Source organism: Podarcis muralis, chromosome 6 (genome assembly GCF_964188315.1).
Source record: "Podarcis muralis chromosome 6, rPodMur119.hap1.1, whole genome shotgun sequence".
In the NCBI taxonomy this organism is placed as follows: domain Eukaryota; kingdom Metazoa; phylum Chordata; class Lepidosauria; order Squamata; family Lacertidae; genus Podarcis; species Podarcis muralis.
The window spans coordinates 77263420-77289183 of record NC_135660.1 but is presented as its reverse complement, the minus strand read 5'-3'; the positions used below and the strand labels follow the sequence as shown (position 1 = coordinate 77289183).

At 41.2% G+C, this 25764-nt stretch overlaps 2 protein-coding genes across 2 annotated transcripts in view; one reads left to right on the top strand and one right to left on the bottom strand.

The window, feature by feature from the left end:
- Positions 1–143: 143 nt before the first annotated feature.
- C6H10orf53 (chromosome 6 C10orf53 homolog) lies at positions 144–5364 on the top strand. Its single transcript, XM_028728449.2, has 3 exons — positions 144–344; positions 4019–4138; positions 5243–5364. The coding sequence occupies exons 1-3, from the start codon at positions 251–253 to the stop codon at positions 5305–5307; spliced, it is 279 nt and encodes a 92-aa protein (XP_028584282.2). The 5' UTR covers positions 144–250; the 3' UTR covers positions 5308–5364.
- A 2189-nt stretch (positions 5365–7553) lies between these two features.
- The window catches only part of OGDHL (oxoglutarate dehydrogenase L), a 62821-nt gene continuing 44610 nt past the window's right edge, over positions 7554–25764 (bottom strand). Inside the window, exons 17-23 of the mRNA XM_028729242.2 lie at positions 18761–18939; positions 17415–17486; positions 16395–16520; positions 15775–15847; positions 15002–15165; positions 12088–12242; positions 7554–9837 (exon numbers count right to left, since the gene is read on the bottom strand). Of these exons, the coding sequence (XP_028585075.2) occupies positions 9714–9837; positions 12088–12242; positions 15002–15165; positions 15775–15847; positions 16395–16520; positions 17415–17486; positions 18761–18939 (893 nt within the window). The 3' untranslated portion in view covers positions 7554–9713. The remainder of the gene's footprint in view (positions 9838–12087; positions 12243–15001; positions 15166–15774; positions 15848–16394; positions 16521–17414; positions 17487–18760; positions 18940–25764) is intronic.

Below are 25764 nucleotides of genomic sequence, written 5' to 3'. Positions count from 1 at the left end.
AGCTGGGCATCAGGAGCTGTCCTTTGTTACATCTCAGAGAGGGAGGCTCACCATAGTTCCAATGAATGACACAACAGTAGGCAGTGAATGACACAACAGACACAACTTAGGCAGCAGGGGCAGCAGCAGCAGTCTTTTCCATAGTGTCCAGCAGAGAAAGGAAAGTGTCCACAACTGTTTCTGTCCTGAAACAGCCTTTCCCCCTATTTGTTCTGGACCCTTCCAGCAAAGGCTGCAACGTGGTCCAGCAATGCCAAAGAATGCACTGGTGACTCTCAGATACGGGGCCTACAGGAGCTGCAGCGTCGTTGAACACAGGACCTTCCGTCTGCAGGGCTTACAAGGTGTGTGACGTAGCCTGCCAGACATGTCCCATGCTGACGGAAAATGGGGTGGGAATGTTGATGATGATGATGATTTATTTATTTATTTATACCCCACCCATCTGGCTGGATTTCTCCAGCCACTCTAGGCGGCTCCCAACAGAATATTAGAAGCACAATAAAACAGACCTTAAAAACTACCCTAAACAGGACTGCCTTCAGATGCCTTCTAAAAGTCTGGTAGTTGTTTATTTCCTTGACATCTGATGGGAGGTCATTCCACAGGGAGGGCGCCACTACCGAGAAGGCCCTCTGCTTGGTTCCCTGTAGCTTCACTTCTCGAAGTGAGGGAACCGCCAGAAGGCCCTCAGCGCTGGAACTCAGTGTTCGGGGTGAAAGATGGGGTGGAGAAGCTCCTTCAGGTATACAGGACTGAGGCCGTTTAGGGCTTTAAAGGTCAGCACCAACACTTTGAATTGTGCTCGGAAACGTACTGGGAAACAATATAGGTCTTTCGGGGCTGGTGTTATATGGTCTCAGTGGCCACTCCCAGTCATCAGTCCAGCTGCTGTATTCTGAATTAGCTGTAGTTTCTGAGTCCCCTTCAAAGGTAGCCCCACATAGAGCGCATTGCAGTAAATCTGGTTACAGGGAACCAGGCAGAGGGCCTTCTCGGTAGTGGCACCCACCCTGTGGAACGCCCTCCCATCAGATGTCAAGGAAATGAACAACTACCCAACTTTTAGAAGACATCTGAAGGCAGCCCTGTTTAGGGAAGTTTTTATTGTTTGAAGTTTTATTCTGTTTTTAATGTTCTGTTGAAAGTCACCCAGAGTGGTTGGGGAAACCCAGTCAGATGGGCAGGGTAGAAATATATTATTATTATTATTATTATTATTATTATTATTATTATTATTATTATTATTTCTTTATTTTCTTTATTAAATTTCTATACTGCCCTTCATCCGAAGATCACAGGGCAGTTTACAATATAAAAACACAACTCTGCAATTCTATGATTTTGACTTTCATTTTGCTTTTGTTGTTATTAAACCAAGGATGCCCTTCTTTTCTATAGCCGAACTTTTTCTGGTTTCACATCCTCCTCTAGCTTAGTTGGCAACCCAGGCTACATTTGTGAAGGGAGAGAAGAGAAGTTTTCATAGTACGGGGAGTAGAACAACTTTGAGTCTCTCACTCTTTTTTTGCACGCCAGAGTGGGGCTGCCATATTTCAAAAAGTGAAAATCCAGACACAACAGGTTTTGAGTTTTGGGTTTTTTGTGTTTTGTTTTTTTTTTTGCAAAATATGAAAAAAAAAACAAGTTTTTGCATTTTTAAAAGGATATTCACCAAATTTTTCACTTCCAACATGGGTTGCCATACATCTGGATTTTTCTGGACATTACAATGATTCCTGCCCAGATACTGCCTCCAACAGCCAAATCCTGGCTATGTCCTGGAAATTCTGGACGTATGGCAACGGCAGACTAAAAAGCAAAAGAAGGCCATCTTTAAATCAAGCATATGTGATTCCTGTACATTTGCAGGCAAGGCAATTTTGAAAATCAGTCATATCTCCTGAACTAACACCATCCTAACAGTGCAATGCTATGCATGTCTACTCAGAAAGAAATCCTATTGAGTTCAGTGGGGCTGACACCCAGGTAAGTGGGCAACGGACTGCAGTGAGAAAATAGATTATTAGAAATAAAAAGGTTGTGGCCACTTGGAGGCTAATTATTGGTTATTAAGGTGTGATGCCACAACAAGTAAGTTACTCTCGACTTTTGAGTTCAATCAACCTCCCATTGTTCTTAATCATACCAAATCCATCTGTTGATTCAATGACTTTAGATCCCTTTCACTTAAAAAGAAAAAAGAAATCCCCTATAAGTCAAAGCCAGGCTTACTTCAGAAAGGCCTTTACACTTAATTCCCAGGGATCAGAACCATCTACCTATAGGGCCTCCATCTTATTAGAATTCAACTTCAGTTTATTGGTCTTCTTCCAAACCCTTGCCAAGTCCAGACACAAATTCAGTACTGGCACAGCATCGCCTGTCTCTGAAGCCAAGGAGCAGGAGAACAACAGAGTGTCACCAGAATACTGATGGCATCTCACTCCACATTCCCCGATGACCTTAACCAGTGGATTCATATAGGTGTTTAGAAGCATGAGAGATAAGATAGAACCTTACAGGACTCCACAGCACAACTGCCATGGAATCAAGCAATCTCGCCTCCAGTGCTATCTTCTAAAAGTGGTCCTGTAAACAGAAGCAGAACCAGCTTATCACTGTTCCTACTCCTACTCTCAATCTATAAAACCAGTGAGATACCATGGTTGATGGGATCCACTGCTTTACTGAAACATCAGTAGGAATCAACAGGGATGAATTCATCTTTCTCAGACCCTCCAAGTTTCCCTGTTTTCCAGGGACAGTCCTGGATGCACAGAAGCGGCTCCAGTTTCTGATTTGACTCTGGAATGTCCTGCTTTTCCTTAGGGTGTCCCTAGTTTCATTGTAGAAATATTGGAGGGTATGGCATTATCCAGCCCTAGAGACATCTGAAGGCAGCAGCCCTGTATAGGGATTTTTTTTTAATGTTTATTTTCCCCCCTTATGTTTTTATATTTGTTGGATATAAATATAACCAACCCAGTCAGATGGGTGGGGTATGAATAGTAAAATTGTTTTTGTTGAATAGGACACCCCTATTTTAATCAGAGAAATGTCGGAGGCTATGCTTTCTCCCACAATAGGTCAACCAGGGTGATGAAGGCTACTTCAGTGCCGAACCTGGGCCTAAACCCAATTTTGAAATAAGTGCTTGTGAGAATGCTTGTAAAGGGATATGAAGTCTGCTGCAATCCATTATCTTATTCTAGGGCAACCATATTCCTGGCACCTGCATGTTCATTTTGTAAAATACCGTTCTCCATAACATTCTGGTGCCCACCTACCAAGGTCCAGTTGTACCTTGGAAATTGAACAGCCTAGTTCTCGAACGTTTTGGCTCCCGAACGATTGAAACCCGAAGTGATTGTTCCGGTTTTCGAACTTTTTTTGGAAGCCGAACATCCGATGGGGCTTCCACAGATTCCGATTGGCTGCAGGAGTTTCCTGCAGCCAATCCAAAGCCGTGCTTTGGTTTTCAAACATTTTGGAAGTTGAATGGACTTCCAGAACAGATTTCACTCGACTTCCAAAGTAAGCAACCCTCTTTCTGTGAGAAGGTCCTGATATGCCAGTTTCTCCCTCTCTCAAAATGTTTTAGATGATGTATAATCGGAATAGCCAAAATGTCTGAAGTAACTTTCGCTCCTTAAACCATCTTTTTTGCCTTATATCAAACCCTCGTCCCCTACCCTTGACTCTGAAACCATGTTTGTTGCTTTCCTGCTACAGACTCAGAGAACACATGACGAAACTTCAGCGCCTGACTCAGTATTGCCCCTCCTATTTTTAAACCGTACTAATGCATATTCTTCCCAAATGAAGGCACGGTATTATTCTTAGCTGTCTCAATATAAATCTTAAGTGTCTTTAAGAAATTCAGTTGCTTACTCAGATGACGCACCCCTTAAAGTAACAATAAGTACTATAAACCAGCAGTATTCTCCATTTCTTATCCAAATCTGGTTGTCAATAGCATTGTATTTTAGCAACATTACCTACTGCCTTTCTGTAGCTGTGCTGAAAGCCGATGGACACCAGGTAATCCTTGAAGAAATACCGGATTGGAATGAAGTGCAGCTCATAGTAAATGGAGAGACTGTGTTTCAGTGCAACATTAATGATCTGGATTTTGGTGGGTACAATATAAACTTGTTTTCTGTTTTGCTTTTTAAAAACATTTCTAAGAAATGTAAAAAATGATAGAAGAAATACAGCTGGATCCTTCCATTCTTTAGTAGGGCTCATAGACTTTGATTCTAACTATGGGAGCTGCTTGCCAAAGACCCCTAGCCCCCAACTCCATTGCTGATCCCTTCTCCCACAACTAGGCAACCCCTCATCCCTTGACTCCTCACCTACCCTGTTGCCTCTCCCCTCGCAGCTTGGCCAAACGCTTCCCCAAGCTTGCCCCCAAACAGCTAGGTATATGGATGAAATGTTTGTGAATTAAAAGAAAGTGGTATTCCGGGGGGGGGGGTGCAGATAAGAACCTGCAAGCTTACAGACTACTGGTGGAAATTGAGCCTGCAGAGAGGAAACTATTATTCAGGCTGACTTTGCAAGTTATTGTTCAGAGCTGTTTGAGATGGGTCAGTTGAAAACAGCACATACACAAAAGAAAAATGGAGGGCAGGAGAAGAAGAAGAAGAAGAAGAAGAAGAAGAAGAAGAAGAAGAAGAAGAAGAAGAAGAAGAAGAAGAAGAAGAATTCATTATTTCTACCCCACCCATCTGGCTGGGTTTCCCCAGCCACTCTGGGCAGCACCCAAAAGAATATTAGAAGCACAATAAAACATCAAACATTAAAAACTTCCTTAAACAGGGCTGTCTTCAGATGTCTTCTAAAAGTCAGAGAGTTGTTTATTTCCTTGACATCTGATGGGAGGGCATTCCACCGAGAAGGCCCTCTGCCTGGTTCCCTGTAACCTCACTTCTCACAGGGAGGGAACCGCCAGAAGGCCCTCGGAGCGGGTCCTCAGTGTCCAGGCTGAACAATGGGGGTGGAGACGCTCCTTCAGGTATACTGGGCTGAGGAATTCTAGTGTTATATGGTACAGTAGGGGGGAAGCAACACACACACACACATACACACCCCAACCAAGAGGCTTGAATAGGATTGCAAAAAAAATTCCAGGCTGCCTGAAGCCATGAACAGCAGTGTCCTTTTTTAGAGGTGGGGGGGAACCTCCAATGACCTATTTATGTTTTAACATTGTTCATCTCTCTCTCTCTCTCAGGAGGCGATGGCCTGTTGGACCCACTTTGCCAAGAAGCTAGACATGCAGTGTTAAACGCTTACTGAGTAAGAGGCCCAGTGTGTGATCTTGACAGCAAATCTCACATCAAATAAATAAGACTCTTTCCTTGCATCACCCATTACGTTGTTAACCCTGTCTTTCAAAAGGGTTCTATTGAGTCCTCTTATTTCACCACCAGTGTGGCTAAAAGCATCCAGGTGGAAGAGGCAGTTTAACTGGCCACAGAGATTTAACTTCAGGGCTGGTATTGGCTTGATGGGCAGTGTGGGGTGACAGTTCTGTTTCTTTTGGATCATGTGCAATCAAGATGTGCCAACAATGATTAAGATATAAGGCCACCATCCTTAGATGACTACGTTTGGAGAGATACATTTGGGTAGCGGCTAGTCTTGCATCTACCCATGATCTGCAACTCCTCAGACTGTAGACTTTGTATGATGTCTTCTAGATATATCAAACTACAAGACAGTCCTGCTTTAAATGTGTTGCGTGGATCTGACCTGCATCTTACAGTTCTTCCGAAGACCTCAGCGCAGTCCACTATGATCTGGTCCCAACTGAGACTGAAAGGGACCAGTGGTGGCACCCAGCAAACTAAGTGGGGATCTGAATCTCCTATGCTTAGATGCTCAATACTCTATCCGCTACACAGGCTTTCTTTTGCGATGTATCCCACCGTTTATGAGATGTATTTGCATCCTCAAATGACTCACCCATGCAAAACCTGGACTGCAGCAGCCCATTGTTTACTCCAGTGAGAAATGTAATCTCCAGAAGATACAAAGTTGTCCTCAAATGTACCAGGAGCAGTGTTAATTAAATTGCTTTACAGCCTTTTTGTCTTGACTAATTGCCTCATTAGGACACATTTCTCATCCCCCAAATGGATCTGAAGTATTCTTCATCATTGAAGAAAATGTATCATTAAGTGCTTTTGCCCTGCGCCCCCGTCAGTCCTCAGAACTGTTTGCCGTCGGGGGAAACATACTTAGATCTTTGCCAGCTGTGCAGCAATGGTGCTGCAATCAGCAGTCGAGTGGCATTAATGGCAGAACACCACAATTACTCCAACTATTTCCCTTTTCCGAGCGAGACCCTTACATACAATTTGTGCAATATCTTCCATCGTTTTCCTAATTTCACAAACGGCTAGCCTCCTTCAGAGGCAGTAGTGGAAAGGGGTGTGACAGGCATCCAAATGTTTGGCCGGAGAGCGTTACACAAGACTGCATTGCGATACTACAATCCCTTGCCTGTTTCTTGGTAAACCACTTGGCAATGCATTCAGTTGAGTTTTAATCAGAACAGGCGCACTGAAATTAATGGCCGGGACTAACCTGGGTTAGAGAGAAGGCGGAATTGCTCGACACCTACTTTGCTTCTGTCTTCACCCAAAAGGAAAGCAGTGCCCAACATGGAGATAACAGCATCAATGACGCAAGGATCAATGATGCAGCTCAAGATAGGAGAGGTGGAAAGGGAACACATAGCTGCTTTAAATGATTTCCAGTCTCCAGGGCCTGATGAGCTGCACCCAAGGGTACTAAAGGAGTTTGTGGATGTAATCTCAGAGCCTCTGACTATAATCTTCTGAGGAGCAGGTGAGGTGTTCTAAGCACAATTTAAGGATATTGACAAGCTCAGATGTGTGCAGAGAGCAAGCTAGATGAGTAAGGGTCTGGAAACCAAGCCTTATGAGGAACGGTTAAGGAATTGGGTATATTTAGCCTAGAAAAGAGGAGACCGAGAGGAGATATGATTGCCATCTTCAAATATCTAAAGGGCTGTCACATGGAAGATGGAGCAAGCTTGTTTTCTCCTGCTCCGGAGGATAGGACCCAAATGAATGGCATCAAGTTACAAGAAAGTTGGTTCTGATTAAACATCAGGGATAATTTTCTGATGGTAAGAGCTGTTCGACAGTGGAACGGACTCCTTCAGAAGGTGGTGGACTCTCCTTCACTGCAGATTTTCACGCAGACGTTGAATGGCCATCTGTCATGGGTGCTTTAGTTGTAAAGCACCCATGACAGTTGCATTGCAGGGGGTTGGACCAGATGACTCTCTGGGGCCTCTCCAACTCTATAATTCTACGATTAATTTCATCAAATCTACTCTGAATAAACGTTAGTTGATGACTGTCAGTAAACCCTATACATGTTTTCTCAAAAATAAGTCCCGTTGAGTTTAATGGAAGGCTTAGATAGAATTGTCACCTAAGCATACTGTTCTTTTTGCTGAATTGAGAGACCCCTTTCCAACTAAAAACAAGGAACACACAAGACATTGCTCTTTTCTGCATACATTTTATTTTCACTCATTCATGGTGTCTTAGGCACGAAAGCCACAACGCAAAATAATAAGCAAGCCAGTGAATTTCATAAAGTTTCTGAAAATACTAGAAGAGACACACTAACACAGAGTTCTTTTCTGGGAGAAAAATGGGCTACATAGGAAAAACCTCCTTATACTTCTCAGCCGATTTGAGGTAAATGACACTTGTAAATTATGAAATATACACCAAGTGATGTAAAGACAGAGATCTCTATAATAGGAAGTAAGTAATCTAAGATTTCAAAACATGTAATATCTCTAGAGAAATTAGAGCTTTGCCGCTGTTACGGATATATAAAGACAATGGCTCACTAGTTTTGGGAAATGAATGAAACTAGCTTTGTTTTGAGTTTGCCAGACGCATGAACAGTTTTGTTAACATGTTCTAATTAGTTCATCTTCTCTTTCACCAGTGGCAACAGTAATCAACTTTTTGGAAAAAATAAAATAGAACAGATTTCTTTAAAAACCTGTACCCAAACAGACTAGTTCCTTTCACTGTATTAAATTCTACAGACTTCAAGTCAAAATATAGAGAAGACAGAGGAAGAGAAAAATACAGAAAAGAAGATCTGCAAGATGCCAGCATTTTTGTGAATGGGATGCTAATACCAATTCCCAGGGGATAAGCTGTCAAAAAACAAGCATAAAGAAAACAGACATTATATTCCACCGCTTATTTTTCACATTCTTGGATAGAATTTATTTTTTAAAATATAATGCTACAGTCCGCAAACAGCAATGAAAATGGAAGCCTGCCATTTCCTACTTTTTATGTCTATGTTAATTCTGTTCCCTAAATTTGTGCGTTCCCAGCCACAAGAGCATTTATCACTCAAAAGGAGACAGAAAATATTTCAAGTTATACCGAGATGGCCTTCCTTGTAAAAACAGAGCAAAATATATAGACCTATTATTATTTAGACAGCATCCTTCTTCCCTTTAAAATTCTTGGTTATAAAAAAAAGCTCGAAATGCCGTGCCTTGGGGCTACTTACAACACAACCCTAAGTATGTTCACTGAGAAGTTATATTGTGCTCAACGCTGCTCAGTTCCATGTAACTGTGCACAGGATCACAGCCTAGCTAGTTAACTAATGCCATTTAGAGTTAAATAATGCAAAGCAAAATTCCAATATATTTTAGATCCTGTGAGAGTAAAGCAAACCAGAACTGTAACCCTTGTTTAGAAAGCCCAGCTGTTACGCCTGTCCACTGCATTGATAGTTTCAACTATTCTACAGTGTACAGGGCTTCAAGAATGCCCAGAGTTGATCAGAAACAGACAGATCTGCTCAGTTTCCCCCCAGTAACTTATTCAAAAGATACCTTGTGATTTTTAAACAACAAAGCAGACTTCCCCACTGCCGGGTAAATCAGGAAGGAGCAGCAGGGATCTCAACATGAACTATCATGGTGTCTGCAATTGTCCCACCAACCTTGAAGGGCAACGGTCACATTTTTTGACACAAGAAATATGTCAAACTCCAGTGTAAGCACAGCAGCAGCTCTTGTTGGGGTTCCTACATGCTCTCACTAACTCCCCCCAGCACTTAACAGGGAGAGGAAACAGTACCGTGTGTTTCGTGTCCCAGTTCTGGTGGCTAAATGGAAAGCAAGCCTGCTAAGTTGTTTGCTACATTCAGACATGTGAGACTTCAACAAAGAATGGTTGGGGGCAGGGTGGGGTGGAATCTGCAAGAAAAATATTGCTCATTTGAACTATATGAGACCATTTATACAGCCTGAAGTAAAAGAGAAATTAGCATCTGATGTTAGGAAATCCCATTAAAATATGCACACCAGTTTTCTTGAATATTCCCAAACTTAAAGCAAAATAATTGTTTCTTCCATCTCCCTAACAAGAGGTAGCTGTGATGTAATCAACAGAACCACATTGACCGGATGAGAATTAAGAGGAACCCTTAGCATTTACGACACACACACAGTGGTTTAGAAGAGGCAAGCTTTAAAATAGGTCTTTGAAAAAGCCAACCTCAAAAAAAATCCCAAGAAGTCTTTCCCTGCTGAATTTTATTTCATGTTATGGTCATGGCCTTCCCTAAATACATACATACTATGCTACATACGGAGATAATGGGCCACAACGTTACAATCAAAACATCTTTCCTTCAAATGCCTCTAGGTTGAAAGCTGTGTCCAAAAACCTTCTGAGTGACACGAGATGCGTGTTCTTGTTACCAGTTGCTGGAGCGGCAGCTGGTTCACGGCCGACATACCTTGAAGCAGAAGAGACAAGGAGGCAAATGATAGAAATGAGATGTGACGTTTTTTGAAGCAGAGACACACTGATAATAAACACCTCTTACATTAGTCACCTCTTATATTAGATACTTTCTATAGACTGTTACTTGTATGTATAGGATTCTAGTTAATATTTGCCACAGGCTAGGCTTACTTGCTTAGGCTATCCACTTACTATGTGGGGAAAACTATTTCAGCCAACCTGTAATGTAAAACTTCATGAATTCCATTGTGAGTGACTCCTCAAACAGTTGTTCATGTGTAAGATGCTTGCTTTATTGAAACTTCGCTGGTACTCTCCTACTTAAATCCTTTCTCTGGTTTCTGTTTCCCTCCAAGATCCTGCACAAACTTCTCCTCATCATCAGTTGTTGCCTTGTCTCTCTCCATTCTTATGTTCCCTCTCTGTGATTTTATCTAGCTCAACTAGCCTTAGCTGTCCAAAAGCCCCCTGCTTCCTGAATATTCTGTCCATTTCCCCGTGCTGTCCAGTATGCCGGGCCTGCCTCTCAGAATGCCTCTGTGCAACCACCTCCCTTATTTCAAAACACCTTTTCTGGGTGTCCCGTCCCCCCAATCCGTATGCCTTACAGTAACTAAATATGCATAATTGTAATGATCATATTCTTTCTCTGCGTACCCTCATTTCCATTTCCCCCTTTCTTTGTTTCAGATTGAAGAACCTGTGGATCTGAAGGGGCCTGTCATACTTGCTCTTTTAAAGTACGGCAGTAGAAATAAATTAATTGGTAGATGCCGATTCGAGCAGACTCACATACATAGTTTGAGTGCAACACCTCAAGGTTCTATAGGAAGTTCACATACCATACTTTCCCGTGTATAAGACTATGCGGTTTTTTCCTCTAAAACTCATGCTAAAAAGTGGGGTCGTCTTATACATGGGTAGTGCATAGGGTGGGCGTTTGATTGGCTGCTGCTACGGCTGTCAGCGGCTATTGTGCGTGTTATTGGTTGCTGCATCAATGTCTGATGCAGTTGGGCGGGCGATTGGCAGTTTCTGCTGGCGATGGGACAGATGGGAAGTGGATTTTGTTTTTTTGTTTTTTAAATAAATTTTATTAGTATTTTCCACACAATAATAACACAAAAAATATTGAAAAATAACAATACACAACACACAAAAACCAACATTCGAAAACTAAAGAAAGCAACAACTTAAAAAAAAAAACCCCAAATCCATATCTTATAAGTTAATACTATAAACACTAAAACAACAAAACACTGACTTCCACCAATCCCACAGCACCTCCTTTATCTCTCATTGTGTCTTTCTGTTTTCTTGTTTTCCTTATCATCTCTATCCTAACATCTAGATATAAATCCCTCTTTCTTATCCTTTCACTTCACAAGGTTATTCCAGACTCAGCCAGATTTCTGTCCTTGAACCTTGACTTTTGAGGTATTCATTTAGGCAATCCCATTCTTTTTTTTACTTCACTTTTTGTTTTTTGTCTTATTATGTCTGTCAATTTGGCTAATTCTAAGTATTCTGAAAGCTTACATAACCACTCTCCCCTAGTGGGTAACTGATTCCCTTTCCAATACTTAGCCACCAGGATTCTTGCTGCAGACGTTGCGTATAAGAAAATTTTAGTTTTGTCTTTTGGAATATCATCATTTAAAATTCCTAAAAGAAATGCCTCTGGCTTTTTACTATATGATATTCTTAATCTTTATTTCTTTGTGGGAAGTGGATTTTGCGATGCATGTGGGTGAGTGATTTTCGACACCCCCCCCCAAAAAAAAGCTCAACAACCCTGGGTAACCCCCCAAAAAAAACTCAACAACTTTGGGCAATCCTCCACAAAAAAGCTCAACAACTCTGTGCCATCTCCCCCATTTTCTTAACTTGGAGTCCCCCAAAATAGTTCTATACATGGGGGCATCTTATAGACGGAAAAGTATGGTATATCTGAAAGAGGCAGAGAAGCAGCCTACAAAAGGGACATAGGCAGTGCTCTGCATGCGGCAGGTCCCAAGCCAGGTCCAGCATCTCCATTTTTTATCCCAGGAAGCCTGGCTAGGAAAAGTTGCCACTGAAGCCACTGCCAGCCAGAGTGCAGCCCAGCAGCCCAGACGGAAATATCAAGGCTTCATCTTCTACTTCTTAATTCATATGTTCTTGGCAATGCACCAAAAGCAAAAACAAAAACAAAAGGGGGCAGCAGCCCTGAATGAAAAGAAAACCACTGCAAGCATCCTACCATATGGGTCGAGTATGGTTCACAATGGTGCGGAAACGAGGCTTGACGTAGTCATAGTAGCCTATGTTCTTGTGTTCTTCTTGACACCAGACAAGATCAGCTTTAGCATACTTCTCAATTTCCGATTTTAGCAAGTCGAAAGGGAAAGGGGAGATCTAGAAAGGAATGGGAAGATAATATGAAATACAGAAATTTCTGGCATGGTAACAGGTCCCCACTGCATACACAGCTGACACATCTTTATTCCTCAAATAGAGGAATATTGTCTACCGCTCCCAGTGGGTGTGGCACATTTCAAAAAAGGAGTCTCTCCAAATTAGTATGTAAGGAATGTTCTAATATCCCGATCTGACCCACACACAACAGTTACATTGGTGAAGGCAAGAACAGTTAGCAAGTATATGCAGGTAACTCGCAATTTGTGTGCACTCAGCTTTACGTGCTTCACAAAAAAATGTAACAGAAGAAGAAGAAGAAGAAGAAGAAGAAGAAGAAGAAGAAGAAGAAGAAGAGGAAGAGAGCAGAAAGGGAGCGGGTGGGCATACAAGGAAAAACACTTTGGCAATCCAACCCTCCACTGAACCCAATGTTTTTTGATTAAATCTGGTTTTGGCTTTACAGGCTATTCCCAAGAAAGTTGAGAGTTGCCTGTATTTCACTTCTGCTGCAAATTTCTGAAACTGGTGCGAGTTCTGTCATTTGTTCGACAGACAATACATGGTACTGCCACTTTCATCATAAATGTACTTTTTATTTCGCTCACATGAATACTTATAGACACAATCTAGTCAAAGCTAAGCACTTTCAGGTCTCATTGTCTTGGCAAAAGAGTGGCACTGACCATGTTTAAACTTTCATTTTGAAATCAACGAGTCTTAACTGTGCTTACCTTTTTATACATGGGGCAGAATCCAACTAGTTAATATGGACATATGAAAATTTACCAATATGAGTATATATGACATTGCTGGGTTTTTAAAAAAAAATAATTTTGGTTAAAAAGAATTATACAATACAGTCACAGCAAAGAAAAGAACATGTTGCTTTCTGTAAATGATATATTCTGCCCAGGCTCTACATTTGTTGAGTAATCCTACTGTTATTCTTGGACTTAGATACATTCCTGCTCACATCAAAAGGAACCAAAAGCGTGTCACAATGGCATGCAATGTTTGGATGTCATCTTGAGAATCCTCAGATCAAAAGTGATGCCAAAGCACTTTCATTTGCAATGCACTACCTGTTAATGCCGAGAAGACAGAAAGTAGAAAACTACCATTTTTAAAATCAAATGTTCATTTTGGTCAATATAGTATATATTTTTTTTCATTTACAGATGAAGGAAATGGGGAAATAGTTTTAAGCATCACTTGTGAAAAGCAACATTAGAATACCCTTGTGAAGGCAGCAGATCACTAGGTATTTACATTTTGTAAATACAGAACGGGGTTCATAATTTGCAGAAGTCAACCTAGTCAGTTCCCATCAGGTAAGATTCCAGTCCAGTTATTCTACATAATCTTATGCTCCATTCACCAAATCAAAACACCTTGTGTTTCTTTTTTTCTTTTTTTTAAAACAGAACTTCAAGTTTTTGTTACTTTGACACCAAAAAGTGTCAACAGGATGGGCTGTTGCCCTAAACGGCCTCGGTCCTGTATACCTGAAAGAGCGTCTCCACCCACATTGTTCAGCCCGGACACTGAGATCCAGCGCCGAGGGCCTTCTGGCGGTTCCCTCACTGCGAGAAGTGAGGTTACAGGGAACCAGACAGAGGGCCTTTTGGATAGTGGCGCCCACCCTGTGGAACGCCCTCCCATCAGATGTCAAGGAAATAAACAACTATCTGACTTTTATAAGACATCTGAAGGCAGGCCTGTTTAGGGAAGTTTTTAATGACTGATGTTTTAATGTATTTTTAATATTTTGTTGGAAGCCGCCCAGAGTGGCTGGGGAAATTATTATTATTATTATTATTATTATTATTATTATTATTATTATTATCAATGGCACAACATTTGGTTTACATGTCTAGGTTTAAGGCCCCTTGTTCAATCTGCCACATCGTCAAGTAGGCTTGGGACAGACTCCCTGCTTAAACCCTGGAGAGACGCTACCAGTCAGTGTAAGGCAGTACTGAACTAGATGAACCGTTAGTCTGACTTTGCTGAAGTAACTGGACATGAGATGGGGTTAATTTCCTTCCTGAGTTAAATCACCCCATGGATGAGCTAATTTCAGGTGCACAGTCAGCCGAGCCAGTTGCGATGGTAACGGCCCAGTGCCCCAACTATATCTGTGATTAATGCATGTCAACTCAGCAGTCTGATAGTTGGTCTGTCAGTCCTCATTCTCAAAACAAAAAAAAAATCCTTCCAGTAGCACCTTAAAGACCAACTAAGTTAGTTCTTGGTATAAGCTTTCGTGTGCATGCACACTTCTTCAGATACACACTGAAGTATCTGAAGAATACTTGTGTATCTGAAGAAGTGTGCATGCACATGAAAGCTCATACCAAGAACTAACTTAGTTGGTCTTTAAGGTGCTACTGGAAGGAATTTTTTTTGTTTTGACTATGGCAGACCAACACGGCTACCTATCTGTAACTAGTCCTCATTCTGTTGGTGTTGCTTGTTCAGTGTTATTGGAGCAACCAAGATACTTTGTCTGTATCTGTATTTGTCTGTATCTATGTCCAGAACTGTTTTACAGAGCCTTATCTTCTGCAACAGTAAGCTATTTGGACCTTAGGTTGCTTCCATGTGATGACTGGTACTGGGAGCAACTTCCACCACTTGTGTATCTCATATCAGATTAACAACAGATTCAGTATGAGAAAGGTTATTAGGTGTACTTCACAGGCATGTACATTTAAAAAATAATGCACACAACAAGTTCTCTCTCTTTGCTTTACCTGTTCCAGTCTGGTTATAGCCACCTCCTTCTCCAAATCCTGGTTCTTTCTCTCTCTAACAAGTTCATAGTATACCTTCCCAGTACAGAAAATCACCCGCTTGACCTCCCCGGGAGCTTCAGCTGCAGGTCCTTCTTCAGGGATCACTCGCCTGAAGCTGGTACCTAGATGTGCAACAAAAGTGTTTTAGTACAAGGTGCCTAGTCTGATCAACCCTAGAGGATTTCTCAAAAATAGAAGTAATTTTTGGTATATTCCTTGGATTAGAAAGCCTTCTTTCCCTCCTTCCATAGTTTCCATTCTCACCATAACTTTGGAATACGTCCACTCTCTAGTAATTACACAGAGAAAGTGACTCCCTTCATGAAACACAACTGGTTCTCAGTGGCAATTTCTCCTAACTCTCATGTACTTGTATCGGTTCTGTAATTCTTAAATTCAATAATATTCTGAACAGGCAGAGGAACAACAATCAGTGTTATAACTATTATAATTTTAAGAAAAAATACGAGATTTGCTTTGTATCAGTGAAGACCTTGAGCACCCTATCTTGGCTAACAAGTTGACATCACAAATTACTTCCCCCAGCAATCGCGGATCCATTTGCAGCTATTCTACTGTGTTTTTGCTATTTTCTTCCTGTGGAAGGGTCTCCATGCCACAAATGTAGTACTCCCATGCCAAGAATGTAATGTAAGGTGGGGAGTGTTGGATCTCACGACAGAAAAGGGGGTTAAAATGTTTCAAAACAAAACGTACACAAGTGAACCTACCTGACACCATTTCATCAAAGCTGGATTTTGCTTCAGGATGTCTCAGCAAGGACTTTGGTGTGAAAATAATCAGCTGTAAAATAGGCGGTATAATAATTGTAAAATTTTGCCTTTATTCAGTCAGATTACTTCACACAAGCAAAGAATTTGACTTCCATACAACAAAGTAATGGGTTCAGTACCTGGAGATGAACTAGGGTAGAAGCACCCCTATCTAAAGGGTCTTAAGTTTTAATAAAATTCATGGAGATTTGAGCACTTTGCTGTCCTTGGATACCTCTGCCTGCCCTAATCCCTCTGATGTCTAAAAAGTACGTTACATAAATCAGTAATGGACAAAGTAGTCAACCATTAGCCGAAATAGTTTGTCTCAGTGGGGCAGGGGGTTGTTGTGTGGCATACCTATATCTAAACAAATTGCAGTATGACTTTCTGAAACAATTTTGAATATTCTAGAAGTTTCCTAAAATAAGCAATTGGGATTTTTAACTATAATTGAATTTAAACCCACTTTCTACAGTACAGGCCTAGTCTTCTATCATCCATACTTCATTATTTTTTTTACAGAAAAGACTGAAATACTTTTAATTAGTACAAAAGCACTAAATGTCAATACTTACAGGTTTCCTAAATGGCAACAAGAGCTGCCTTCGGAGGACATGGAAGTAACTGGCTGGAGTTGAACAGTTCACCACAATCCAGTTGCATTCATAGAGTTGGGAAACTGCAAAATCATCATCAAATTCCTGAACAAAGGCAGATTATGGGCATTAGAAAGGAAGCCAATAGCCTGGTTTGCACATCTTGCTAAGCCGAATAATGGCTTGGTGTGAATTTGTGAATATGTAGACTCTGGAAGGAGAATGTGGCAGATTTGCTTCTCCCCAGTCATCCTGCAGCTGTGCTACACTGAATGTACACATGACTTGGTTTAACCATAGTAGTGGTGAATGACACAACAGTAGGCAGTGAATGACACAACAGACACAGCTTAGGCGGCAGGGGCAGCAGCAGCAGGCTTCTCCACAGTCTCCAGCAGGGGAAGGAAAGTGTCCACAACTGTTTCTGTCCTGAAACAGCCTTCCCCCCTATTTGTTTTGGACCCTCCCAGCAAGGGCTGCAACGTGGTCCAGCAATGCCAAGGAATGCACTGGTGACTCTCAGATACGGGGCCTACAGGAGCTGCGGCATTGTTGAACACAGGACTTTCCGTCTGCAGGTCTTACAAGGTGTGTGACGTAGCCTGCCAGACATGTCCCATGCTGAAGGAAAATGGGGTGGGAATGAGATTAATAATAATAATAATATTCTCAGTACTAGCACCCAGCCTGTGGAACGCCCTCCCATCAGATGTCAAGGAAATAAACAACTAACTGACTTTTAGAAGACATCTGAAGGCAGCCTTGTTTAGGGAAGTTTTTAATGGTTGATGTTTTATCATGTTTTTAATATTCTGTTGGGAGCCACCCAAAGTGGCTGTGGAATCCCAGCCAGATGGGCAGGGTATGTATGTATGTATGTATAAATAAATGTTGTTGTTGCTGATGATGATGTTGATGTGAATGTGAATGTGAATATTATTAGAGGTGGTGCCTGAAGAGAGATGACTGGATAGGAAGGATATATATATATATACTTACTGGAAAGGCATCAGGATCATCATTACACATCTGAAGGAATCTCTCTGGCCTGGCTGAAGAATGCTCTGGGCCCTGAGAATCACACCATGTAAAGAAAAACAAGTTGGCATGCCTTGGAAGAATCTAGATCCTAAATATAATTGTCATTAATTTCCATACTCGGCAGGATGATGTGAATTTAGTTGGTTTGATAGAAGTGGTTGTGTGTGGCCTTTATAACCGCCCCCTCTGACATAGGTTTAATAGGTGGCTGATTATAACATGTTTATTGTATAAATGGAGCACCTTATAAGTGCACACTATTCCTCAGATGTTGAAACTCATTGAATGCAGTGGAATTTATTTCCAAGTACAAATGCCCAGGATTAACCACTAGGTAAAAGGTAAAGGACCCCGGACGGTTAAGTCCAGTCAAAGGCAACTATGGGGTTACGGTGCTCATCTTGCTTTCAGGCTGATGGAGCCGGCATTTGTCCACAGACACCTTTCCGGGTCATGTGGCCAGCATGACTAAACCGCTTCTGGTGCAACGGGACACCGTGACGGAAACCAGAGTGCGTGGAAATGCCATTTACCTTCCCACCACACCGGTACTTATTTATCTACTTGCACTGGAGTGCTTTCAAACTGCTAGGTAGGCAGGAGCTGGGGCAGAGCAACAGGAGCTCACCCCATCATGGGGATTCAAATCGCTGACCTTCTGATCGGCAAGCCCAAGGGGCTCAGTGGTTTAGACCAAAGCTCTTTTTACCTTTACCTAACCACTATATTCATTTTGGGGGGCTATTCTCTCTTTCAATCATGACACATTTGTTCTTCGGGAAATACCCACTGATACCCACTGATACACATCTGTAAAAAGCAATTCCTTCTTCTTATTTAAATAAATATTAGAGATATCTACCGTATTTTCCGGCGCATAAGACGACTGGGCGTATAAGACGACCCCCCAACTTTTCCAGTTAAAATATAGAGTTTGGGATATACTCGCCGAATAAGACTACCCCTCTTCCAACGCACACCAAATACAAATTTAAAAAACCAGTCTCTAGTCTGGCTTGGAAATCCGCTCCACTTCCCAGTGGCCGGGGGCTTCTGGGTCCAATTTTCAAGCGTATTTCTGCTTCATCTAGAGAGCTTGGTGTCCTCTGATTTAATTTGCTGTCGTTTTATCCTTTGGTGGGGAGTTGCTGCAGGAGCTGCTGCTGTAGCCGGCGTATAAGATGACCCCCGACTTTTGAGAAGATTTTTCTGGGTTAAAAAGTAGCCTTATACGCCAGAAAATACAGTAATTGTAAAGTTAGTTGCACACAGGGAACTATTATTCTGATCAATGGAAGCCCTACCATTCCTTCCATTCCATGAGGCAAAAGCAGGACAATCCCATTGTGACGAACCCACTTAGCCTGTCCCGAGCTGATAAATTGATCAATGATGCACTGTGCTGTATTGTGGAAGTCACCAAACTGAGCCTCCCAGCACACGAGGGCATTGGGACTTGACATAGCAAAGCCAAGTTCAAAACCTAAGAGGGGGGAAAGAGGAAATATCTTATCAGTACACACTATATTCTGTTATGACAAAATGTATTGAGAATAAATCCTGAAGCTGAATTACAGAATGGCATTACAGAATAAAGTAAATTAGGACTATGCCTCTTATGCATCCAAGAATTAGACACTTTCAGTATATACGAATATACAAAACATCTATGTCAAAAACTGATTCAATACAACTTTGTGCATCTCAGTCTTCGGAACCATCACAAACGACTAATGAAAAGGAAAAATGAGGCCTAAGAAAACCATATTCTGCAATAAAAAAGCAGATACCAGAATGGCTTGGGTAGCATTTCAAAAATGTGGAGTGGTTGTGGCAAGATACGCTGTGGCACTTCCATTATACTTAACATGTTATAGCTTACAGCACAGTGATGTTGCAATATTTCCTAAAATCTGACATACAGCAACACAATTGGGTCCATCTGGAATGTTATGTGGGATTCTCGTAGGAAGCGAGTAAAAATTTCCCCTCTGTGTAGTTTGTATGTGTTCTGAACGACCATATAGTAAAATTTTACTTCCGTGGTAGGAATTAGGGCCTTAAATAATGGGTAAAAATGGAACAGGAATTTACTAAAATCTAAAGTATCATAGTTCTTGCCCAGCAACTCAGCTAAGGCAGATTGACGGTAAATTGCTTTAACAGCTGTAATCACAATGCTGCTTTGTTGTGCTGTTTCAAAATACGAGATTTCAAGCAGAGCCAGAGAGTTCATAGAAACATAATTAAATAGAATATTAACCTACTTTCTCTTTTAATGACCCACCTTGACTCCAGGGTCTTATTTATTTATTTCACTGCTTCCAGCTAATAGTGCCTGTTAGACAAAATGCCTCCCCCCCCCCCCCGTTTGCCCCTCATGTTACCCCCTTTCCCAGGATCATTTGCATTTAAATAGGTCATTGGATTGGCATGAGGACGAATATTCCTGCAGCAACTTTAAATGATGCCATGTAGCCCTAATCATCAACATACATCAGATGGACTGATGTCAAGTGAGCAGAATGGTCGATAATTTACCGGTATGATATCTAGAAATGCATTGCACCCTGTAGGAGACTCTCGTGTGAAGCTACTGAGGCAAATCACATACGCTTAAGGAATCTGAAAAAGGCAGTTTCTGGTCCCTTCTTTGGTTGGGGCATGCAATCCATACAAATGGATAAAAAACCCCACAGTTCTATATGCAGAAACAGTCCTGCTCTCAAAGAAAATATGTTTATAGGGCTGCTATACGTTTGTATGGGACGTGGGTGGCGCTGTGGGTTAAACCACAGAGCCAAGGGCTTGCCGATCGGAAGGTCGACGGTTCGAATCCCCGCAACGGGGTGAGCTCCCGTTGCTCGGTCCCTGCTCCTGCCAACCTAGCAGTTCAAAAGCACGTCAAAGTGCAAGTAGATAAATAGGTACTGACATGACCCGGAAGCTGTACGCTGGCTCCATCGGCGAATAAAGCAAGATGAGCGCCGCAACCCCAGAGTCAGTTATGACTGAACCTAATGGCCAGGGATCCCTTTACCTTTTTATACGTCTGTAATTTCCCAGATGGGACTTGGCAGTTGGAAACAGCTTCTGGGGGGAAATCGCTGAAATGTCCAGGAAACTCCAGATATATGGCAACCCATGTTGGGAGTGTAGATTTTGGTGAATTTCCTTTAAAATAACTCAAAAACTTTGGGCAAAACAAAAAGCTCAACAACGTTTGTGTCCAGATTTTCACTTTTTGAAATCTGGCAACCCTATTTTACACCTTGAGGCTCTTTAGATCTAATCCACGGATTAATATGTGCAAATGCCACCTTACTGAATGGGTACCCAGCATGTCATATGAATCTCTGCTCTCAAGAGAGGTTAAAAACCATCACCAGCTGTGCGGCCAGTCAGCTGGCAAAAGCAATATTCATTCTTGACTGCTTGCTTCCAGGATTGTTAAGAATGGCAATTCTTGCTCTCTTCCTGAATGTGAGGTATGCACTCAAGTAATGGTGGATGCCGATGCCACAACAGCACTGGTAGATAAGATAACTCAAGAATAGGATTCAATAATATTGCCCTATGCAGTTTCTAGCAGGAAAGGTGTTGGGTTGAGGTTCCCTGATCTCCCAGATAATTTCTCTGAATATATCCCATTACCTGCTCCTATCCAAACCGCCAAAGCATTTCAGGAAGAGGAGGACAAGCAGATTTGCAGTTAGGCGCACTGTTAATACATAGCGCTTAAAACAAGATTGTCCCTTTCAACAACAATAAAAAAAATACACTGTTTAAAGTAAACATTTAGATATATTCTTTTTTTAAAAAAAAATCATCTGATGAGGCTGTGCTCTGAAACATGTTGTATTTATCTGTATGGTCCTTTTTTTAAATTCAATCAATCAATCAATCAATCAATCAACCTTTAATACGGTCCACAGACTCAACAAATCGTTACAAAGCAATACACAATTCATTTTTTAAATTCTCTGCTGCACAGAAAATGAAAAAAAAAAAAAACCTTACAATTTAAGTGCTGCGAAAACTTAAGAGAGAAGGGGAGACTGGGCAGATTTGGAAATTATAAATGAAACCTTCTTTGCACATTCTAAAGTATCAAACTTTCATAAAGGTTTGCTAAAGGGCTGGAACCCTTCACCCTGTGACCCTTGAGGCTTCCTGCTCCTCCCAATTTATTCTGATTAATGGTTTTGTCTTTTTTTGTGTGAGGCAGCTGCCTTTTTCTGGTGGGTGTTGCCTGTTTTTTGTCCGTATGTTTTTGGGGATGGGTGTACGTGTTTCGTCTGGAGGAAGATTATGAGCATCACCAATTTCCACTCTGTGAAACAAGTACCTTGGGGTATCTACAATGGCTTTAGATTTCTAATTGTGCGCACAGGCTCAAAAACGTTGGGGACCCCTGCTGTATGGCTAGTCCAGTACAAAGTTTAAGGTGCTGTTTTTGAGTCTATGGTAAAAATAAAGCAGGGAACTGTTTGCAAATACAGTGGTGCCTCCCAAGACGAAATTAATTCGTTCCGCGAGTTTTGTCATCTTGCGATTTTTTTCGTCTTGCGAAGCATGGTGTCGGGAAAGTTTTGGAAAAGCTTCAAAAACCTCAAAAAGCTTTAAAAACCTCAAAAAAGGCTACCACACCGCGTTCTATGAGTTGCTCCTCGAAGTCAAGTCGCAACTGTATTAACGGTGTTAAGAAAAAGGAAACAAACTTGCAAGACGTTTTCGTCTTGCGAAGCAAGCCCATAGGGAAAATCGTCTTGCGAAGCAGCTCAAAAAACAAAAAACCCTTTCGTCTAGCGAGTTTTTTGTCTTGCGAGGCATTCGTCTTGCGAGGTACCACTGTAACCATAAGGTATTGGATGTTCTCCAGAATATTGAATTTGCACTAACTCAAACCCTGAACTCCTTATTGGCGCTTCATATGGAATTGAGCGAAGAAAAGTGAAGAAAAGAGAGTTCCACATAGTCACACTACTAGAAGGCAGTAGCTGCTTGGACCTGTCTTAAAGATGGGAATCCATCAAGGAAATTTCTCATCAGGAGAATACAAGAAAGAGAAAAGCACAGATTGTGAAAAGGATACCAGGATATTGAACGGAAAAGACAGTAGTTAGCCAATAGTGAAACAGAGGTTAGGAATGGCTCAGTTGGTAGAGCATGAGACTCTTAAGACTCAGGGTTGTGGGTTCGAGACCCACGTTGGGGGGAAAACATTGCTGCATTGCAGGGGGTTGGACTGGATGATCCCTGGGATCCCTTCCATGAATCTGTGACCAAGCATAAGAAATTCAGATGAGGAAGGGTAGAAACAGGTTTCGGCAGCTAGGTTAGGTTAGAACGCAATGGACAGCACAGAAGCTGAAATGGGTTTGGACGAAATGTGAAAGAGGGGCAAAGTCTGGCATACCAACTGTGATCAAAGTGTATAATTCACAGACATTTATTTATCAAAGCCATTCAAAGCATGCAACAGCATCTGGTAAATGTAAGTCCTAAGGGAACACTTTTGCAGCTGCATTTTGCAGGCTTGTTTTTCAGGATTTCTTTTTCTGAAGACATGAAGACTGAACACTTACATTATAAAATACAACCACAACTGCATAAAATGAAAGAAGTACCTTTCATTACTTAGGTGAAACCTTCAGTTCTTCCAGCTGGTAAAAGTTTTCATCATACTTGCGTGAATCAAAAAGTTCAAATGTTCAGCATGTCTTCTTTTTCTAGTTCACATGCTGTTAGTTTGCTTTTCATTACTGATTTTTAATTGTGCTTTTAAATGCTTTTTGTCTAATTAACTTACACAGTTGTATTATAAACTGGACTGCTGCATGCCACCCTGAGCGTCTCTGGGCAGAGAAAGCAGCTAAGAAATACAATTAAATAAAATCGGTTGGAAAATTTTACTGTTTTTTGCTGAAATTCAGAGCTGGATGCGACATTTGACAAGTCAAAAGCCGAAGTGTGTGGAATATACAGTTGGCTGCTGAAATGTAAATCTAGTTATGTGAACAAGGTTACTAAGAAACTATTTTATTAAATTTTAGTCACTGTGTTTTGAAAGACGCCTTTTCCCTTTCTGTAAAATTATTGTTCCCATCTCCATGTCACTATATACATGCATAAGTCTGAAACTTGAACTAATTGCAGTTTCACAGTTACTGAGGCCGGCTGCGCATATTACATCTTTTTAAAGAATTACTTATGTGCTGCAGGAAACATCAGTGTTATTTCAACAAGTGTGATGTTTTGAGTTGTCCTAAATCTAAGTGTTCATTTGTGACTTCTGTATTTCAAAAACAAAACAAAACTACATACTGGGGAACATGATCTATAATTATGGAAAATACTTTGAAAGCTGACAATTCAGAATCTAACAATCTACTCAAAACTCTGTATCTAAGGGTCTATTCACGAGCAACATCATGGCAAAGGGGCTTCTCAGTACCTGACCCTCTGCCTTTGAAAGCCTTATAAGAAGCAGATTCCGGGAGGGACTGAGAGGGACTTATAGAACCAAGGTGTTATTCTGGCTACCGCCAGGAGGTGTAATGTTATTAATGTAATCTTGTTATATTTATAGTGCTGAAACATTTCTAGTTATTATGAAATCGTTCTAGTGATGGTTGATTTTGAGATGTTTTCCCGATTCCTTTGTGGTAAGCCTCTTTGAGCATGATTCTCTTTGCGGAAAAGCGACATACAAATAAAACGATGACGACACTCAAAACCCAAAGAAATTACAATTGCAATTATCTATGCAATCCATTATCTGTCAAATTTACTATGTTCAGGTAGCTGGACTAATTTTACCCCCAAGAGTACCATTTGCAAATATATGAGGCAACCTAGGGAGAAGTTATTAATAAGCACAGAATGAAGTCTCTAGACTCCGTTTCTAGCTGTGATAAGAATTTGCATTCTTACCTTTAATTAGGAAAGTTTTGTGAACTCTGAAACTCCTGCTGACCAAAGGAGGGCAACTTGGCTCTTGATATGCTCTGCACACAGTAGGCTACCACTTCAAACCCACCAGCAAGCAGTCACTGACAGGTCTCATGTACTTGTCATTTGTGATTTATACTGTGGGGACTGCAGAATGTAGCCAAGGGTAATGCGCCTGTGGGGATTTGAGGTCTGTTTTATTTCACCGAATGTATATCAATATGGGCAACGCAAGCTTGACAACAAGGAGGTCCACTGACATTATAACGTTGCAGCCATATTCATCATAATTAAAATGTGTATTTGGTACCTGTAGATTTCTGCAAAATCCACTCAAATGCATACGGTTACTGCCCTACATCAAGGGGGGGTGTCTCCCCCCCCCCATCAAGCACCACTGTTCTACAGAAGAAAAAATCAATCCTGGGCCACACACAAGTATTCCACTAATTGTCTTTATTAAGTGGATTGTAGGCTTCAAAAAAAAATCTAGTTTGTATAAGACAGGTACAAATATCTGCTGGAAATGTAAAGAAAAAGAAGGCACCATGCATCATATGTTGTGGTCTTGTATGGTAATAAAAGCATTCTTAGAAATGATATATAATGAGTTGAAAAAAATGTTCAAACTAACTTTTATTTTTTTAAAAAACAGAGGCTTTTCTACTAGGAATTGTGGGTGCTGACATTCCAAAGGAGCAGAAAAGGCTTTTTATGTACACGATGACAGCAGCACAGATGTTGCTAGCCCAGAGATGGAAAGAAGACAAAGTCCCAACCAGAGAAGAATGGCAAATTAAACTGTTGATTATGCCAAAATGGCAAAACTGACCGGGAACTGACAGGGACCAAGAAGACCAAAACTTTAACAAAGAGTGGGGAAATTTTATAATTTATCTTGGAGACCACTGTAAGCAGATGAAAACGTTAGCAGGATTGCAGGAACACTTGCAATGTAGCAAATACTATGGACACAATGCAGTGATATAAAATATGGACTACTGAATAATATGCAGTTGAAAGGGTTGACAATAGGACCCATGGCAGGGAAGGTGGGAAGTACAGAGATCTGGAGGAATCTTTAAATATTAAGGTGTATGATTGTATTGTCATATTTTTATACTTGTAAAAATTATTTTTTTTAAAAAAAATATCTAGTCTGAATACAGTAAATAAACAGATACACCATAAAATAAGATTGCATCTTGGACACATTTGACTTACACAGATTCTGCTTTACATTCTTGGCTGCAGCGTCTGCGTTTATTGGGGGAAAGACCCTTCGAAAGCAAAGAGCCAAGGAAGAAAGCTCTCCTTTAAGTGGTGTTCATTGTCACTTCTCTGCAAGGAACAT

What these genes read in the sequence shown, in the direction of transcription:
- C6H10orf53 (XM_028728449.2), top strand. Translation starts at nt 251, where the DNA reads ATGCCAAAGAATGCACTGGTGACTCTCAGATACGGGGCCTACAGGAGC. An exon ending in CCGTCTGCAGGGCTTACAAG is followed by an intron (nt 345 to 4,018) that starts GTGTGTGACGTA and finishes GCCTTTCTGTAG; the next exon opens with CTGTGCTGAAAGCCGATGGA. An exon ending in CATTAATGATCTGGATTTTG is followed by an intron (nt 4,139 to 5,242) that starts GTGGGTACAATA and finishes TCTCTCTCTCAG; the next exon opens with GAGGCGATGGCCTGTTGGAC.